Source organism: Struthio camelus, chromosome 23, assembly GCF_040807025.1.
Source record: "Struthio camelus isolate bStrCam1 chromosome 23, bStrCam1.hap1, whole genome shotgun sequence".
NCBI lineage: Eukaryota > Metazoa > Chordata > Aves > Struthioniformes > Struthionidae > Struthio > Struthio camelus.
In genome coordinates this window covers 7,371,427-7,387,000 of record NC_090964.1, presented here as the reverse complement: position 1 = coordinate 7,387,000, position 15,574 = coordinate 7,371,427, and the positions used below count along the sequence as shown (strand labels likewise).

The window sequence follows — 15,574 nt, the reverse complement described above, 5'->3', positions numbered from 1 at the left end:
CTGTGCAGGGTGTCACTCAGCCCCAAAATCGTGCAGCGCTCCAAAAAGGAGTGAGATCTACTTTTTGGTGCCCAAGAGCGTACAGAACTGGGCCAATTAATATATAAAATTTGGGAAGAGACATTAAGTCTTATACCTGAGGTTTAAGCCAGCCTCTAATTACTAGGGATTAGGAAATTTCCTGAGCCATCCTCTGTAGCGCCCAGCTGCAGGCACCACTTACGGGTGGTCTGTGTGCTTTGGCAGCACTGGCAATCCCCACCTCTGTGCAGCTTTCTCAAACACAGCTTCAGCTCCCCTGCTGCACATGCACCACATCCAAGCACTGGCCCATCAGTTGCAGCTGATCGGGCATGTTGACAAGGCTGACAGGCCTTGATTGCAATTAAGTTGCTGCTACTTACTGCCCTGCGTCTTCTTTCCATCAGCATTGGCAGTTGAGTGTGAGCAGCTGTCTGCTTTATTTTATCTGTGATCCAGGCAAAAGCAACCAGGCTACAAAAAAGTGAGAATAGCTCAAGAACATGATACTAAAGAGATAGCCAAAAATAGAAAAGCCAGGTCATAACGTCTGGGGAAAGCGTATGAGGTTCTTGTTAGTGCTGGGGATGGGAGTTAGTGCGTTAAGTTGCCATCATGGGGGTGTGAACCTGGCTGTTATCCTCTATGCTGTAGGGTCCACGCCAGAAGGTGAGACTGGTGGTGGCTTTGCTCCTTCTGCGCTTGCTGGTGCTCTTTGGGGGTGAGGAGCAGCAGAGCCAGCCTGACTGCTGAGGTCCTGGAGGAGGTCAAATATCCCTCACCCAGGGAGAGGGAGCTGTTGCTTCTGGCTGGGATGTGGCTCCAGGGTAGGAGCAGCTTCTCAGGGATGCTTAACAACCTTACTGAGAGCTGATAAAATATCTGAATAGATGCACAACCCTGGGCAGGCAAGACCCAGGCTGTGGGCAGGAACGTTATCAGCTTGCCAGATCCTACATCCAAAGATGGGCTCTGCCCCCAGGCCAGGCTATGCATGCTGTGCTCTGGCCCTGTTTGTCCAGCGCTGCAGCTCTTGATTCAGCTATTGTCAAAATGAGTGTATTTCATGTCAGCTTTTGTGTTAAATCTTCAGCCTGATGCTGCTTTCTGGAGCGACCAGGGCTGATCCTGGGCATCTTGGAGTCGAGGGGGTGTGTGGTGATGCTGGATGTGGTCCCAGGCGAAAGCACGACTGCTGCAGCTGACGGAAGTGACTGATCAAACAGTGACCAAACAGGGTAAATACGATTGCTGCACGCAAGAGTTGCTGCAGACTGGGTACAGGTACAGTCAGATATTGTTTGTTTTTATAATATTTATGCTGTGTATTTTTATAATGCCCTTTCTCCATAGATCTTAAAGCACGGTGACTCGTTAACAAAGTGTTAATGATTGGGTTAACTTAAGTCCTAAGTGTGCCTATAAATTGGAAATGTTACTGAGGGAATAAAATGATACCCTGAGGTCCGGGTTAGTTACAGCTCGGCCCCACAGCAGTGGGGTATGATGAGGCCAAGTTCTTTTACACTAATAAAGCACTTGGAAATCATCGCGTGAAAGGTGCTGTTTAAGGGCCAATATCGTTAGGTGTAAGCCTTCTGGCAGGACTGTAATCTGTGAAACCCGAGGGAGCAGGGTGATGCAAACCGAACACACAAACGCAGACCTGCCACGGCGCTAACCTGCCTTGCTGGCTCTCTGCACGCAGCAGCAGGGAGACTTTCTGGCCAGGCTGATTTTTCTGAACTGTGGAGGTAGAGGGGTGAGCAGCTCAGCCTTTTCTGCAAGGCCTGGAAACACTGCACGGCTGTAGGAGGACTAGCACCGGCTTTGTCCTCCTGGAAACGGGATACATCTCCCTTGCTAGCTACTCACTTAATCAGGGTAACCCGCAACATTATGGCCAACAAACGTCAATGAGAGCAAATTTGTAGTTGCTGGTGTTATTTGCTCCTTAATGAAATGTCAAAGGAAGTGAAAACAGCAGCAAATGTCAGCAATTGGTCTTTTATCACATAGACTGTTAGACGCAGGCCTTCCCAGTGAATGTGCCAATTTATTATGAGGCAAACCTCAGAAGGGTTTGACAGCGTGGAAGGAGCTCAGATTTCCATTAGTGATCACCTTTTAACCAGCCTCGGATATGCTAAATTGCTGTAAATGCACTTTGCTACAAATATTAAGACAACAGAAGGAATGAATAAAACCTCAGGAGCATGCACTGTCCCTGACTGTGGCGAAAAAGGAACAGATTCGCTGACTTGATTAATAAGAGTAGGGAGCAAATGAACATCCACTCTTGCGGTAAAGCGTAATTACTGTCAATGAACTTATGTCTGGGGCTATATGTGCGTGTCTCGTAAAGACTGTTCCAAAGAAATTGGGGATGACTCGCTCAGCCATGGCCCCTCCAGCCTGGAAAAAGCATCAGTGTTACCAAAAAAAAAAAAAAAAAAAAGCAATTGTTTCACTGGTGAAAAGCTACATTTGTTTCACTGTAACTGATGGATGCAAACACCATGGTGGGCAAGAATAATGGAGCCTTGGAGAGGTGGCACTGGTGACAATTCCTGTGTATTTTCTGGACAGAAGAGGTATTAGGAATACTGGAGAAGAGCAGTCCCATTGCTGCAGTACTGTAGACACGAACTTGTGTATTTTGGTGATGCTGCAGAGCTGAAAGTAACCTTGAAGAAGTACGTGCAGAAAGAGCTGGTGGCTCATCGGGAGTGAAGACAATTAATGAGGAGATGGATGGGTGGTGATCAGCAGAGCACGGCAGGGGTTGAGGAGGTCAGCCACACCGCGCTTGCAGCTAGTGAGAAAGCAAGAAGTCTTCCCAAAAAACACTGCTGTGATATCGCCAGCACTCAGACATAAATAAATAGATTTGACTTTGCTTCCCCGGCCTGCAAGACCCTGCCTGCCTGCATGCAGCTCCTCTTGCCTGGCCGCTCAGCGTGTTAGCAGGTAGATCAGTGCAGGGCTGCAGTTTTAAGATGCTGGAGGCTCTGCCTTTCTGGGGGGAGATGACACTAGTAATTTCTCACCATTACAGGGATATTTTAAACTCAAATTATGACTTTCAGGAAGGCTGGCTTGGATGGCACAGCCACGCTAGAGACCTTGATTTGATTACTACTCTTTCTCAGGCTGCTATCACGCTGTCATGGTCTTTCGCTCTCCAACTGCTGTGACACTTGAAGAAATACCTTCCGCTACTCCCACGCAGATGTACGCACCCGAGACAGCACAGTCAGCAAAGTGAGGGGAAAACAGACGCTGATATTAGGAGTTCATTGGGGAAAAATGAGCAGGGGAAGACACGCCACAGCTGGGGCTTATGCTCTTTGCAGTAACAGCCAGAGAAACAGCCCTGCGCAGCTGATCGGTCAGACCGCCTGTGTTCAGGGACACGCGCCACGCACCTTGAAAGGAGCTAAAAAGGTCAGTGACGTGCAGGAGCGGCTCTGGCAGGGGAGGATCGCAGCGGAAAGAAGGAAGCACATGTGAGCTGGAGCCTACCCTGGCGGGATAGCGACCAGTAACTCGCTTGGGAAAGTGCTATAGAGGAAACGATGGGAAGGAAGCAGCATGCAAGTGCAGAAACTGCTTCTCGAGCTAACCGGAGCATGGCGATATATTTAGTCAATGCTAGTGCAAAACACAGAAACAGGAAAATAAATCACTGGCGCGTCAAATAGCTGCTATGCGGCTTTCTCAGGCTAGTTTATCAATGAATTAATTGTAAAGGTGTCCACCTTAGCTCATCAGATATTGGCAAGCGGGAAGCCCTCCAGTGAAATATGGGCTGTTGGGTGGGAGCTGAGCTTCATCAGTGATTTAGTGAAACATTTAAGCAGGTGCTTAAAACCCTGGACTTCAATTAGGTCTAAGCATATGCTTAAAAATAAGCACAGATGCTTAAGTGAGCTGTCGTACAGAGATGGATCTGTGCATATGCTTAAACTTGTTCCTGATGCAGAGAGTTTTCAAGCTTTTCAGTATCCGCAGGCTGTTATTTACCAGCTTCCCTTGAGAGCTGCTCTGATCTGGTTAGCAGTCGGGGGAAGCTTCTTGTTTCAAGTTCGGGTCATGGTCCTTGGTTTTACTGGTGCACACTCAGATTAAAAGCCGGCAGTAAACGGAGGGAGGTGTTTCAGTGGCACTCTCCTATTTTAGGCTGGGCATTTGAAAGAGGAGGATTCTCTTTAACCTTTCCACCATCTGTGCTGCCTGCTCATTTCTTGCGTTTTGCTCATTCTGCAGAGGGGGAAAAGAGCTGCAGTCGGTCTCGCTTCTTGGCAGTTTGGCTTGTTGACTCTTCCATGTTAGCTCAGTGCTCCAAGTTACAAACATGCGAGAGGAATGTTAAAATTTAACTGAAGAGGAATTTTCAATTACACAAAAATGTTTCTGTGAATAATGGGCTTTGTAAGGCATTATTCCCCAAATCCTAAATATGGGGTTTAACCTCTGCGTTATTATCCCTTTAATTTCAAAAAGGCTTTGAGGCCTTAATCTTCCATACAATTATGTTCAAGCTGAATTAGAAGCATGCTGGCAGCTATAGTGACACGGAGCGGCAACATGTGCTCAGACTAACCTGTGTATGCCCCTTTTTAAAAGGCAGTATTAAAATGGGATATAACATTTTCTGGTCCCAGCTTGGAGGCCATAATGAAACACCTCTAAGGAAAAATGCAACGTCCCATGTCTTCTGAGTATGCCGAAGTCCTTTTAACGCTACTTGCTTGAGTCCTTTGGGATGGCATAGCGGAGCCGTGGCGGGGGGGGGGGGGGCTTCTACTGGATGTCCATACATGGTCGCAGGTTCTCTGTCAGAAAGGCGGGGCGCCCCCCGCACCATGAGAGGGGCTGCAGCGCCGGTGTGGGAAAGGCTCTGGTTCAACAGCGCCTGGCTCTTGGCAGACTCACCCTGATGCTCCTCCTGCAGGTGTTTGCCTGAGGGATCTCCACAGGGATCCCACGCTGCTGGGGATCCCTGGATTGCCAGTGGATCACTAAGGGGACCTGCAGCTCTCTAAGGATCCCCAGGTCTCTGGTGGATCTCCAGGGGGACCTGCAGATCTCCAAGGATCCCCTGATCTCGGATAGCTCTCTGGGGAACCTCAGACTGCTGGGGATCCATGGATCTCCAGTGCATCAGCAGGGGGACCTGCAGCTCTCCAAGGATCCCCAGGTCTGTGGCAGATGTCTAGTGGGGTCCCTGGATCTCTGGAGGGACCTGTGGCTCTCCAGGTTCCCTAGGTGACCCACACTCGCCCCCGGGGCAGGAGAGCAGCCCCCAGGGCCAGCCAGCCCTGGGCTCTGCCTCTCCGCTGCTGCCGACCCCAGCGGCGGTCCCGGTCCCGGGCAGGGCGGCGCCGGGCCGGGCCGTTCGGGGGGTCCCGGGTTCGAGTCCCGGGCAGGGCGGCGCCGGGCCGGGGGGGTCCCGGGTTCGAGTCCCGGGCAGGGCGGCGCCGGGCCGGGGGGTCCCGGGTTCGAGTCCCGCGGCCGGGCAGCGGGCAGGGCGGCGGCGGCGGCGGCGGGACGTCACGGCCCTGAGCGGCAGGATTTACATAGCTATCGCCTCCCCCTTCCCACACGCGATCATCCCTCGCCGAGGGCGGCGCAGCGCCGGCAGGAAAGTTTGCGGAGTTGGGGGGCCGCGCCGGGCCGGGCGGGCCGGGCCGGGCCGGGCCCCGGAGCGGCGGCGGCGGCGGGATGGACGCGCTGAAGTCGGCCGGCCGCGCCCTGCTGCGGAGCCCCAGCGTCGCCAAGCCGTCCTGGGCCGGCGGCCGCCACAAGAGTGAGGCTCCCGCCGCCCCTTGCCCCCTCTCCCCCCCGCCCACCTCTTTGGCCTGTGCTTTAACCCCCTTTTCCTCCCCCCCCACCTTTGCGGACCCTTCTTTCCCTGCTTTAACCCCTCCTTTTCTCCCTCTTGCACCCTCCTGTTGTGCCCCACACTCCGTTTTTCTCCCCCGCTTTATCCCCCGCCTTCAATCCCCTCTTGCACTTCCATTTTCTCCCTCTTGCAGCCACTTTTTTTCTCCTGCTTCACTCCATCTAGTCCCCTCGCTTTGCACATCCAAACTCTCCCTCCTGCACCCACTTTTTGTCCTCTGCTTTATCCAGTCTCCCCCCTCGCACTTCCTTTTCCTCTCCTTTGCACCCCCCTTTTGCTTTACTCCTCTTTCGCTTTACCCCTCTTGCTCCCCCATGTCGTCCCCTGCTTTATGCCTTTTTCCCCTCTTTCTGCAGCTCCCTCTCCTCTCCAGCTTTACCCCGTCTTGCCCCCCCCCATTGCACCCCCTATCCCCCCTGCACTGCGGGCACCCGGGCGGAGGGGGCCGTGCCCCTGCCCCTCCAGGCTGTGGGGGCCCTCGCGCTGTGCCCCTCCGATGCAGGTTTGCTCCCGCAGCGGGACGGCTCGGGCAGGTCGGCCTGCGGGAAGGGGCAGGTGTCAGCCCAGGCAGGGTCCCGCGGTGGGGAGAGGGGCCCCGGTTACAGGGACCCCGCTGCCGGGGGGACATGGGGCGTTGTGGGAGCCAAACTGCCTTTGTTCACCTGCAAAGGTGTCCCGGGCTGCCGCTGCAGGGCAGAGCGCTCCTGTGGGGCTGGGGTGTTTTGGGGGATTTGGGTTGATGGATGTTTTCCATCTCCATCCTCAAAGCAGCCCCTTTGTATACACCCGGCTCTTTCTCCTGACTTTGCTGGCTGGAGGTGCGTTCCTGCCCTGGTCTCTGCTATTTTTTTTATTTTTGTTTTCTTGCCTCTCAGGCAGGAGGGAGAATCCAAAGGAGCCAGGTACTGAGAGCGAGAGGGATGGAGTGCAAATTGCCTGGCAGGCATTTTCTGGCCTCATTCCACTGCTTGCTCTAGCATGTGATAGCGCGCGTGTGCGTGCCGGGGTGACTAGCCGCTCAGCTCTCGGCTCTTGCCAAGCATTTTCTTGCTGTGGTTTGGGACAAGCCCGGCTGGAGGGGAGGAAGAGCCCAGGCTGGCTTTTGCTCTGGTAGCACCAAGGACACAGGACTTGTAGAAGAGGTTGCGTCCGGGCATGGAATTGCAGCCTCCCTTCCCACCCCTTTGTCCGCGCTGTGTCCAGACAGTCCCGTCCATGGTTGTCTGCAATTTTCCTCTTATTAGTTGGCCCAGACACATGCAACTTTCTCAGCGTTGCACGCAGGATACAATGCAATTCTTTCCATGCCTGAGAGGGTTTGCATCTAAATTGGTTGCTCCTGTCAAACCTGGTATTACATTCTTTAGGGGCTTTGGACAATTACTGTAATTTGCAGTGCCAACGGTTCCCTGGCACTTTCTGCTTCATCATTCGTGAGAGCTGGGAGAAAAGTGATTTCACCCCCCAGTAGCTCTCGCCTCGTCCCTCTAATCTGGCCTTCCTGCCTCGCTCTGCACCCCAGTCCCCCCAGCTCTGCTCTGCGTCCCTGGACGGGTTCTTGCTCCCCAGGACAGACCCACAGCTCGGTGCGGCCCCAGGCTCTCCAGCTGCTCCTTCGTCTCCTTCACCCGCGCTCGGCCCTGCCTGCGGGAAGCAGGGACCGGCCCTGGCATTTTCAGAGAGCCGCTACTTCCTGCTGCAGGGCTGGCGAGCGGCGGCGCGGTGCTCTGCTGCCATTTCCCCCCAGTCGGTGCAGTCCTCCCTGCAGAGTTTTGCACTATAACGTAAAGAGCAGGGGGGGAAACGGAGGCCTAAAACCGTGCCTGCGGTATGAGCCACCTGTTGCAGACAGGATGGTGGGCTGGAATGGCATTTTAGGTGCTCCAAAGAGCAGTGAAGTTGCTGAGAGGACGTGACAAGCTCTGAATACTCTGGCAGCTTGCAAAAGCATTACAGCCCGGCTCCGGGTAGGTACCTGGCAGCTGCTGCTGCGCCAGGCGGAAGACGCCTGTGCCTGGAAACTTGCTGCCCAGAGGCAGGATCAAACTTCTTGATTTTACTAATCTCCTGATGAGATTTACCCTGGATCTTTGTGCCTTTTTGTAAGGATTAGGAGGCCAGTAGCTGTGGGATCTGAAATCCTAGAGCGCTGGACGGCAGCACTGGGGCTTCACCGAGGACTCCCGAGCCCGACTCCATTGCTATAAAAGTTTGGTGCTGGGCTGGGACTTGGAGAAGTGCATTCAGAAAGTGGCCTCATGGGACTTATTTACAGATATGGCTCTCAGTAACTAGAAAGCAAAGCTGCTTGTGGTTTCGGGCTGGAAACCCTTCTGAGCCCGCTATTATGCGATGTTGCAAACAGGCCTGCGAGTTGCATGAGCGTTGCTGCCTGCTGAGTGGATCTGAATGACGAGCAGGCCGAATTGTCAGCTGGGACAGGCATCTGCTTTGCAAAACGCTGCACATGACCGCTTTGCCCGGGAAAGACCTGCTAAATGCGTAACTGGCCTAAGTGCGTACTTAGCTAAGGGGAAACCTAAATGCATTTGCTTACGTTAGCTGAAGATGGATAAAGTAGTGCTAAATCATATAGAACAGGATGTGTGGAGGAGTATCTATGCTAAGCTCCTTGTCCCTGTTTACAGGTTTTGAGCCAGAAGGCTCCAATCTGAACAGACCTGTGGTTTCCTGCCATCTCACGTTTGGTGGCGAGCTCTGACGCTCTCGCCCTTCCCCTCCCTTGGCTAAACTGGCATTTGCTGCGAGCAGAAACATGCTGCTCAGCTCCGGGGATGCTCGGGGTCCTCAGACAGGCGCCGACCTTGGGTGGCAGGGCTGTGACGAACCCCCAGCCTGGCTCCGAGGTGCAGGAGCGCGAGAAAGGAGTCCTGGACGCTCGGCACCCGGGTGTGCTGCTGCCCTGGGTGCTGCGGGCGCCTGGGTTGCTCACTCGTCGTTTAGGGAGTCCCGACACTTGCCTCTTCATGGCCCCGAGTGCTTCTTCCTTTCTGAAAGCACTTCAGTGGCTGAACTGAAACCACCAGTGTTTCCATCCCATCCCAGCGCGAGCTGTCTGCGCCCGGGGCCTCGCCGCGGCCCGGAGCCGTCGCGCCCGGGCTTTGCAGCTGAGCGCTGTGCGCTTGAAGGATCGCCGTCCTCGGCAAGGCTCCTGCCTGGCGTCAGCCCTGGGCACGTGTGGGGGTCCCCGCTCCCGCTTTTGGGGGCTGCTCTTGGGGCTGCCCCGCTCCTTCCGGCCACCCCCGTGGAAGCTGCGTGCTGCAGCGGGCGTTTGTCAAGGAGAAAGTCCCACCAGCAATTCCCAGCTGGCTGGTGCAGCGCAGCGAGGCCCAACTCTGTTTTTGCCAGCGCTGGCGTCTGGGAGGAGGGAGGGCTCACATTTTGGAGCCCTATCGTGGCCGAAGATGAGTGTTTGTATCCGAAGTCTGGTGTCTTAAACTGCTGAGAAGGCCTTAAGCCTGGTTACTCGTCCTGAATCTCTTAGGGGTGGTGCATACATTGCGACTAAAGGTGAGGAGCCGTGGAGCTATCGGTCGTGCCAAGCAAGCGTCCTCCCCTTCGTATAACATCAGGGCAGTAACAGGAGGATGTGGAAGGGAGGTTTTGCATTTCCCTCTCCGGTGGTTTGATCAGCAGCCGAAGCGTGGAGGCTGCCCGAGGGAAAACCGTGCCGTGAGCGCGGGCTGGCCGAAGGCCTCGCTGCCCTCGGCGCAGCGCGGAGGGAGGGGAGCGCCGGCCGGGAGGCGCGTTCCCGCCGGCAGGCAGGGCTGTCCCGCGGCGGGGCGCCGGGCTGCAGCCCTGTTTGCCTGACTCGCGCGGAGCCGCTCTGCAAAGCCGCAGGGGGGGAAGTCGGTGGCAGAGCGAGAGGGGAGCCTAGCTCTCGCTTCTCTTATCTACGCTGCCTCAAATGCCTGCAAAAGGTTTCGAAGGCAGAAAGCGCTGCGGGACCCTGGGGCCTGGCCGCCGGGGCGGGCGGTGGTGCGAGGGGCAGGGAGCTGCCCAGCCGCAGCGTGCACCCGTCCCTCCGCCCCAGCCCGCTCGCCTGGCTCCGGCTGCTAAGGGGTGGCAGGGCATCAGCGGCGCCCTTGACTTCTGAGAAAACCAAGGTCTTGTTGGCACTGTTTGTTTCCAGAGAGAGCGCGAGTTAAGCGGAGCATCTCGTGCGCCCTTGGTTTGCTGCTGAGCTCCGGGAGCAGGTCGTCAGCACGGCCTTTTTGTGTGTGCGTTTGCACATCGCTGCAGCGCCGGCGAGTGTCGCTTTTAAGACTCGTGCTGGCCAAGCAAAAAGCTGCTTTCCTCTGTCGCGTTGGCTGGGGGAGCTTCCCGCAGCGGCAGGTCTGGGCCGAGCTGAAGCGCCAGCACCCCGAGGGCCCTGTGAAGCCATCAGACTGGCCCAAGGCTGCACGTCCCACTGGTGACTACAGATCCCGTTTCCGGCGCAGTCCCCGGCGCTGGAGCGCTCCCGGGGAGTGCGCGACCCCGGCGGCGTGCTGCGAGACGGACGAGGCGAGGAGCTGGGTGCAGCGGGCTGGTCCCTGCGTTCCCGGTGCCCTGGAGCTGTGCCGGCGCATCTCCGTGGCGTCTGGGCGATGGGGACCATATGGCCTTGCCGCTGGCCTGCTGGGTTTTGCAAACCGGCAGCCCAGCCGGTCGTGGCAGAGGGGTCCCTGTGCCGGGCGGCTCCGTGCTCCCGCTGTGCTGCAAACCATTCCCCCCTCGCTTGGGCTCCTTTCCGCGTGCCCTGTGGGGCTTCCAGATCGGCTCGCGGCCCCCCTCGTAGCCGCTGGGCACGGCGACGCCTGCGGCAGCCCCGGGGGCTGCTCTCCCCGAACGGGAGCGAGGGCTGCCGCTGCCCGGCCGCTCCTCGGCGCGGAGCAGGTGGGCAGAGCGGCGGGGCTGGCGCGCCTCCCGGCAGAGCACCGCCGGAGGGCACGTCTGAGGCTGGCCGAGCTCTGCGGGGACGTGGGCGAGACTGCGGCGTTCGTGTGCTGAGCAGGAATTAGAGGAGACCCTCCTGCTCCTAAAAGGATCTGTTCTGGCTACGCTGACGGCACTGCGCCCGTCTCTTCCCAGCGCAAGGTCTCCTGAGGCCTGGAGGGACCTGCTGCGTGGTTTCCCTTTCTCTCTCCAGGCAGCCTGTTGTGACCGGCTGGCGTGGGTTGGATGCAAAGCGAGCAGGCAGATTTGGGTGAAACCTGAGTTGTTTGCAGAGAGATGTAATGTGGGGGGAGAGGCACTGAACTCGTGGTGATGAAGGTGCTCCAGGGGGGTCTGGTCTGGCTCTGCACGTGTGGGGTTGTTTCTGCCTGCCTCTGTTGGGATGGTTTGCTTCTGCCCTTTGCTGTTCATCGCAGTGGGGTGCTAACGTAAATCCTGGCACTATAAAATAGCGGTACTTTTGGCTTCCTTCGTTGCTTGCCACCCAGCTTGTTTTGGCTGTTACTTCCCCTCTGAATCCCTCAGCCACTTGGTTATACCCTATAAACCAGGTGAAGTTCACCACCATACCTGCTTACACTGCCTAGCGTCCAGTGCGCTCCCAAATCCGGCTCCCCAGGGAATTCATGACAGCTTTGGTGAACAGAGACCTTCTACCAAGCTTCTTCCTGCCGGCACGTCTCCGAGCTCTGTAGCTTTTTCCTCTGATACAGAAGGGGCAGAGGGTGACACGGGTGAGGTGGTGTCCCCAGCGCGGAGCCGTGCGGTCTCCTCGGTCGGCGTCACTGCTGTAACCAGTTTTCCGCGCAGCCTTGCTGCCTCCCCTGCCGCAGCCAGACAGCTCTTCCCCCAGCAGAGCGGGAAGCTCCGTTTGCAGCACTTTATCCCCAAACCTCTTTTCCAGAGGCATCCTCTGATCCGCAGCCCTGGCCAGCCGCTGCCCTCGAGTAAATGCTTGTCTCGCAGGAGAGACCGCTCCCACCTGGTTTCTGTTCCTTAGACTTTAGCCGGTGCCGTGTTTGCCTTCACCGTTTGCCTCTCGGCACCCACACCCAACGCTGGGAGTGGTGCTGAAGTTTATGGCTTACGTCTCCTCCTGCCTTGGCTGCGACACTTAGTCACTGGGGCTTCCCCGACAGGCTCTTCTCCCTGCGCTGAGCCCAACGGGCTGCAGTCGCGCTCTGCCAGGCGTCCCTAGCCCTGCCCCTCCTGGGATGCTGCTGTCCGAGAGCAGCTGTGGTTTTGCAGGAAGATGCTCAGTTTGGACCGTCCGCTGTCGAGCTGGCTCAGTGCCTCCTGGCCCAGATCGCTCGGAGGCAGCAGAAGCTCCCGGGACAGGAGCATCCTTGGCGTGGTGGAGGGAGAAGGGACAGTCAAACTGAGCGGGTGCCGCAGGGTTGCTGGAGGGCTGTGCGTCTGGACGCTCCAGCCCCCAAGCTACCGTCTTGCACGCAGCTCGGTGCCATTGCCTTAAAGCAAGACTCTCTTTAGGTATGAACGCTGCAGATCCCTGGGTCCTCAGCCAACCACCAGCCCTCTCCAAAGCTGGGACGCTCCGAGTTGGCTCCGGCCCGTACTAAACCGGATGTGCAGCTGCAACGGGGAGCCGGTCCAGATCGCACCAGCTCAGGGCACAGGCAGAGCTTGCTTGTCTGCCCACATCCTGCCAAGCAGATCTGCCCTGGCCTCTGGGTTGGAAAGGTGCCTCCGGCCCGGCTGGTGCACGGCGGGTGCTTCTGCGGCGAAGCTGAGCGCTGTAACCTGAATGCCAACCCCAGTTCCCCGTGGGCCATTGCACAACAGCAGGGTGAAGACAGGCATCGGGGCTGGGAAGCGAAGGGCAGGTATTCACCTCCCTTGCAAACTCCTCTGAAGGCTTTTCTTGGATGTGGTGGCAACAGGCCAGTGTGGGAGGGAGCTTGAAATCCATCAGCTCCCGCAGAGGAAGGGCCCACAGCATAGACGAGCTGCTGCGAGGGAGCTTGGCCCGTGCTCGGCAGAGGCTGCAGTGCCTCCCAGTACCCAGGTACCTGCGCGTGGGCTGGTAGCCTCGCGTGGCTGCCGCAAGCCCCTCTGTCTCTCTCGTGCTAAATCCTGGTCTCGGTGGCTGGGGGAGCAGGCAGCAGCTAAAATACCTCCCTGGTCATGCTCTAAACACTCCCTTGAACACTGTGGCCTCTGGATCTCCCTGCTGGTGAACATGCGGCTCTGTGATGGAGCATCACCCAAAGCATGTGTGGAGACACTTTCTAGGGGCTTGAAGGGGGAATCCTTGTGCATTTGAAAATCCAAGATCTTCTTTGTTGCCTCTTTAGAGCTCCCGGAGAACTGGACCGATACCCGCGAGACACTGCTGGAGGGGATGCTCTTCAGGCTCAAGTACATGGGCATGACGCTGGTGGAGCAACCCAAGGGAGAGGAGCTCTCCGCTGCTGCTGTCAAAAGGATCGTAGCCACGGTGAGTATCCGTGCTGGGCTGCTAGTCCCAGAGCATCCAGGGATGCTTCGCAGAGTAGAGCCGTGTCTTGTCCTGTTCAAACACGTCTGTCAGCAGTGACAATTTTTAAAGCTGTAGGACTGGAGGAAATGCTTTCTGTCTGCAGTCCGGGGGGGGAAGGGCATGAGGATTGCGGGTCTGGCCCTTTCAGAGGTGAGCAGGGCCCCTTCGCAGCAGCTGGCAGTACGGATAGAAATGCAGACAGTCATAGGGACTGCCCTAGGCCATCCGATGGGTCAGGCTGCGGAAGGTTGATATTACATGTCTGAGCTGTGGCTGCGCTTGATAAGCTGGTGTGACCCTGGAAGCAGCATCTGACCTGGAGCAATCAGCCTCCCCTTTGGCCGTCTCTCCACATGCAGAACAGTAGCAGTGTTTTGAGTACTGCCAGCGCATGACTGAGTCCTGGGCTCATGCCCTGGCTTGTGTTTTTAGCTTTTTTCTTCCTGGTATTTGGAGGGTTAAGAGGAGAAGGGACTAGGAGAGTTTGCTTCAGTTCCCAGCCAATATAGCCACCAGCCCTGCCGTAACTTCTGATGCAAGAGGGACTGATCGGCAGCCATCCTCCGACACGGGGCCTCCCTGGAGCCCTTGTTCGCCGGCTCTCCAAGTAAAATTAATGCTTCTTTAAACCCTTATAAAACTGAATGAGGCAGAGACCCAATTGTACAGTTAACTATCATAAAACTCAATGGGGTGGCGAACTGCGCTGGGTAATGAAGGATCCTTTCCTGGCACATGCTCAGCTAGTTGGGAGGAGAGCGGCTTGCGTGAAACAGGAGCTGCTGGCAGAGCCCTTCGTGTCTGCTCTGAACGACCGAGAATGGAGCCTTTAAATAAACACCAGCCTCAGAGAGGCAGGACAGACCATTGGCCGAGCTGGGGGCTGCTCAAGTGAGCTCCAGGGGAGCAGGACTGAGGATCCAGATCTACGGTCTTCAAGTAGCTATTCCAGCTTTTAAGGGACTTGTGCCAGAGGCTGAAAAATTAGAGAGGGGTGATTCTGCAGAACTGTCTGTCTGTAGGGGATTCACCCATCACCTCTTTTGCCCCACTGTCTTGGCAAGACATGGTTGACACGTAGCTGTCAACCGGACAGGTCAGACTGCCCTGTGAGCCTGCAAACCAGCACGGACTGCTGTCCTTGGGATTTGTGGGCTCATGTGAGGTGCTGTGAACCAGAGGGCTTAGAGCTCAGATGTAGATGAGCTGCTGCAGAGCTCTCCCAGCTGTAGGTTTTCTCTCTCAGACACGGCCGGGTGAGAGAGGTGCCAGGGGAAGATGCACACCCCTGTGCAGGGCTGAGGCAGGAGCTGAAAGCCAGCTGCTCCGTGAAACCACATCCTGTGGGACCGTCCTGCTCACCACATGGCTCCCTTGGTGGGGGGTGAATTTGCTCTGGTCTTAAAGACAAAACTCTGCAGTGTTTCACCAAACAGTGATGGCCTTGCACAGCCTGGCCAGACCAGCTTCTTCCTTGGGCTGATCGCCAGGTGAAATCTTCTTTGTGGAGGTGCTAGATGTGAAGTACCTACATGTTGCAGGGGCTGGAGGATGCGTGTCCTTATCTTGCTAATGCCAGCATAAATCACTGCTTCAGGGAAGGTAAAGTTTTAGCAAGTGCCTTATCACACCTGGTAGTAAATTCAGTCTAGTATTAATGAGTGCTATTAATATGTCTATTAGGTAGTACATATCTAGTGTAACTGCTCTGCTCTGCTGCTTTGGATGTAACGATGTTAAAGCCTATAACTTTCCTCCTCCCTCTTTTCCTTCCAAAGGCTAAAGCAAGTGGAAAGAAGCTGCAGAAAGTTACTCTGAAAGTCTCTCCCAGAGGGATCGTGTTAAATGATAGCGGAACCAACGAGCTGATAGAAAACATCTCCATATACAGGTATGTTATGGGATGCAGTTTGGTGTGTACACGCCCTGCGCCTTCCTCATCTGCTTCTGTTCAAGGTGATGGGCCGGTTTCTGCTGGGTTCAGAGCCCTTTGCCTGGGCAGGCTGTGCAGCCATCTCTGATCTTTATCCAGGCCTGAGCTGACAGCTTTTTGGCCATCGTGTCTTAAAGTAAAGCAACGATGGCAGAGGGAGGGTGTTTGCAAAATGCCATCAGAAGCCAAAGGAAAACGTATGTCTGGTGCAGTAAGTGTGTGGGAGGAAAAGGAAAGACACAACAAGTCCGGC

The 15,574-nt window shown here is 56.1% G+C and overlaps 1 protein-coding gene across 10 annotated transcripts in view; it reads left to right on the top strand.

Moving 5' to 3' along the window:
* The first annotated feature begins 1,187 nt into the window (after positions 1–1,187).
* Positions 1,188–15,574, top strand: part of LDLRAP1 (low density lipoprotein receptor adaptor protein 1) — a 29,608-nt gene continuing 15,221 nt past the window's right edge. For 7 of the 10 annotated variants that reach the window (XR_011135995.1, XR_011135994.1, XR_011135993.1 and 4 more), the window contains exons 1-3: positions 5,677–5,833; positions 13,204–13,346; positions 15,167–15,279. Coding sequence is in view for 6 of the 10 variants with exons in the window: in XM_068917332.1 (XP_068773433.1) it covers positions 5,749–5,833; positions 13,204–13,346; positions 15,167–15,279 (341 nt within the window). In the remaining 4 variants the exon portion in view is untranslated. Of the gene's footprint in view, positions 1,306–3,420; positions 3,469–4,908; positions 5,225–5,676; positions 5,834–13,203; positions 13,347–15,166; positions 15,280–15,574 lie in introns of those variants that run through there. The other 3 variants (XM_068917333.1, XM_068917334.1, XM_009674417.2) reach the window with 3 other exon arrangements.